General features: G+C 68.3%; 1 protein-coding gene across 1 annotated transcript; it reads right to left on the bottom strand.

The window, feature by feature from the left end:
- Positions 1 to 850: 850 nt before the first annotated feature.
- Positions 851 to 2,572, bottom strand: EMIHUDRAFT_252799 (hypothetical protein; the record flags this gene model as incomplete). Its single annotated transcript, XM_005787078.1, has 3 exons — positions 851 to 1,147; positions 1,708 to 2,357; positions 2,548 to 2,572. The coding sequence occupies 3 exons, from the start codon at positions 2,570 to 2,572 to the stop codon at positions 851 to 853; spliced, it is 972 nt and encodes a 323-aa protein (XP_005787135.1).
- Positions 2,573 to 3,543: the final 971 nt, after the last annotated feature.

Below are 3,543 nucleotides of genomic sequence, written 5' to 3' on the forward strand. Positions count from 1 at the left end.
AAACCCCCCCCTTCAGCTTTTTGAATTTTTCGAAAAAGGGGGCGCTGGCGGGCCCTCGGGTCTTTGGGAGGGAGGCAGACCTGGACAGCCGGGGGCCTCGTTTCCAGTTTCCGAGATTAAAACCTTGCTTCAACAACTGTTTGTTCAATTTGAAAAAGGGCGTCCCGGTGACAACCAAAAGGTCCCTTTCCTTTCAGGAAAAGCCGAAGGGGGGGGGCTTTCGAGAGGGAGTTTAATTGGGGGTCCCCGGGGGTTGTTTGAAGCTCCCGGGTTAAGAACCCCCCCCCCCCCCCCCCCCGCCGCATGTAGCCTGGTGCATGCAAACCCATTTACCAAGTGGGATGGGAATGGATGAGCGAGGGCGTGCCGAAGGCGCCTCGGGCTGTAGCAGGCAACCTCGCGTCATCTCGGGTAATCTCCGGTGATCTCGGGTACTCTCCACGCCTGGGGCTGTAGCAGCCGGCGCCGCCGAGGGGCGTCATCTTGGTGGCAGGCAGCTTTGGCTGTGACTTGGGCTCGTAGAGGTGCGACTCGTCGAGGACCAGCCGGGTGCAGTAGCGGAGCATCTCGGCGGAGGGCGAGCAGTTCGGCGTCGTGACGACCACGTCGGTGAGCGGCGAGACGAGCTTCTTGCCGCCGTACGCCTGCACGACGCTCAGGCCCGGCGCGAACTTCTTGATCTCGTCGACCCACTGGCCGACGAGTGTGTTGTTGGCGAGGACGACGGTCAGGTTGCCCTGCTCGGCAGGCCGGCGCTCCTTTGGGCTCGCCTTGGCGGCGAGGACGAGGGCGGTGACGACCGCTGTCTTGCCCATGCCTGTTCACGGCAGCACGTGTGAAGAGTCGCTGCTCACAGCCGCACGCTGACGACCGCCGTCCTGCGCATGCCCATCTCGTCGCAGAGCCATCCGCCCCTCACGCTGTGGGTGCTGCCGGCGTCGTCGGGAGAGCTGTACACCGGCCGGCCTCCCACCCACGCGACAGCGACCCGCTTGCGCTTCTTCTTCAACTCGTCGGGCTGGCCGAGCAGGGAAGGGTCGGTGGAGCGCTCGATGTCGAGCATGAAGGCGAGGCTCTGCTTCTGGTACGGGCGGAGGGTGATGCCGGCGGCGAGGCCGGGCGGCGGTGGCGTCTCGACGGGGTACACCTGTGGACGTGTCGTGGACATGTCTTGGACACGGGCCGGAGTCTCGGCGGGGTATCAAGGGCATGATCACCATGCTCGAGGCGCCGAGAGACCCGAGGTCTAGCCGAGGTCTAGCCGAGGTCTAGCCGAGGTCTAGCCGAGGTCTAGCCGAGAGCTAGCCAGCCGAGGGCTAGCCGAGAGCTAGTCGAGATAGGCCTGCTCGAGCTCCCGCAGCATCCGCTCGCAGGACCAGGCCGCCGAGTCGTCGCTGCCGGAAGGGCGGGCCGAGGAGGAGGCGGCCGCGGAGGAGGAGGAGGAGGAGGAGGAGGAGGAGGAGGCGGAGGCGGAGGCGGAGGAGGAGGCGGCGGGGGCGGGGGCGGAGGCGGAGGAGGCGGGCGTCGGACGCGCGCCAGCCTTCCACTGCGCTCGCTGCTGCTTCCAGTGCGCGGACGCATGGGAGGCCACGCAGTGCTGCTCCCACAGCGGGCACGCCGAAGCGCGGTCGTCGCTGTTGGGGGGGGGGGGGGGTGAGAGAAGAAGGAGGAGTGGGCAGGTGGCCTGGGGGAGCCAGCGCACCACACGTAGCAGTAGCACTGCGGGCACGCCTCCTGTTTCCGGCCCTCCGTCCACGGCACCACGACGCAATTCTCGCGCGAGTGCGGAAAGTCGGACAGCGCGTTGGCGCCCGTCCGGCCGACAAACTCGAGGTCGTCGTCTTCTCCGTCGACCACGGCCGGCCCGGCGTGCGGCGGTGGGTGGCCGCTGAGCGACGAAGCGCCTGCGCGCGCCGAGTCGACGAGCAACGGCGGCTGCGCTTGCGCCACAACCTCATCCTCGTCCGACGACTCGGCGGGTCGCGCCGCAGGCTGCAGTGCCGCCGGCCGCTTTTCGCGCGCGCGCTGCGAGCGGGCCTCGGCGTCCACGTTCACGTCGCCGAGCGGTGCACGGCTTCCCGCAGCGGGCGGAGCGTCAGGCGAAGCTGTCTCCGACTGCGATACCGGCTGGTCCCGCTCGTCCGAAGCAGCCCCTGTGACAGGCGAGGCGGCGGGCGAGGCGGCGGTGGAGCTGTCGAGGTCGATGGACTGCTCGATTGAGGCGCCGGCGCCGGCGAGACTGGTGCTGCCCCTGACGCCCGGCGAAGGCGAAGGCGGAGGGGTGATGAGGTTGATGGTCTCCATGGCAGATCGGATCAGGAGGCGGAAGTCGGCCGCTTCGGGAGCTGCTGAACAACCTAACGACCAGGCGGGACGACCACCGAATCGATCTAAAAAAGAATTCTCAAACCGAAGTGCTCCAAGTGCTCCAACCGCAAGCCTCTCTCACAGCACACTGGCACCAAGGGCGCGGACTGGCGCGGACTGGCAGATCTAAAAAAGAAATACGACCTTGCAGTTCTCCGTTTATCAGACATCACGAGACACCTGCCGCGTAAACGCGCATGGCCATCGTGAACGGCTGGTTGCACAACGGAGATGGCAGGTGTCTCTCCCTAAGACGATCCGAGCAAGCCTCGCAGTGGTGCCCGCACGGGACCATGATGTGGGTGATTTGCTCGCTCATGCACACGACGCACATGAGTGGGTCAACGTCGCCCACCACCGTTGCTGCCGTCTGTGCAGCAGCCTCGGAAAGCAAACCTCAAGCGCTGCGAGGCGAAGCGCCGATCGCGGTAGCTCCTCGTCCAAAGCGTCGATCGCGCCCGCGTGTGGCGTGGCGTCGTCGATCGCGATACGTAGCGCCTCTGCGCTGTCCGCGCTCACGAGCCGCTGTAGCGCGGCCAGCGCCTCGCGCTCCGACGCTTCCTTCGCCGCAGCCGCCTCCGCCTCCGCCTCCGCCGCCTCCGCCTCCGCCGCCCGTTGAGCTGCCGCCTGCCTCGCCTCGCGCTCCGCCGCGAGCCGCTCTCGCTTCGCCGCCTTGCGCGCCTCCTCTCGCAGGCGGTCGCGCAGCCGGCGCGCCTCGGTGAGCACACCCGGGCTCGCGTGCTCGCAGCCGGCGGCGATCGCGTCTCTGATCTCCTGCAACCCGTGCGAAGCCATTGCCGCCCGCAGAGCCTCGTTGTGCCGCGTTCTGCTCGCCTCCACCTGCGCTGCTGCCGCCACCGCCGCCGCCGCCGCCGCCTCCGTCGCGGCCGCCGCCTCCACCGCCTCCGCCTCAGCAGTAGCTCTAGCCGCCGCCGCCGCCTCCGCCACCCTCGCCTCCGCCACCGCCCTTGCCTCCGCCGCAACTCTCGCCTCTGCCCAAGCAGCCGCCCTTGCCCTAGCAGCCGCCCTCGCCTCGGCCTCGGCCGCCGCATGCTCCTCGAGGGCACACACGCACGCGGCGAGGCCGTTTCCCAAGCTGCAGCGCGGTCTTGCCCCCCGCAGTGTGCAGCGTATCAGCGCCCGCTTCCAGCAACTGACGCACGACGGCGAAGTGAC

Source organism: Emiliania huxleyi (assembly GCF_000372725.1).
Source record: "Emiliania huxleyi CCMP1516 chromosome Unknown EMIHUscaffold_1457, whole genome shotgun sequence".
Classification (NCBI taxonomy): Eukaryota; Haptophyta; order Isochrysidales; family Noelaerhabdaceae; genus Emiliania; species Emiliania huxleyi.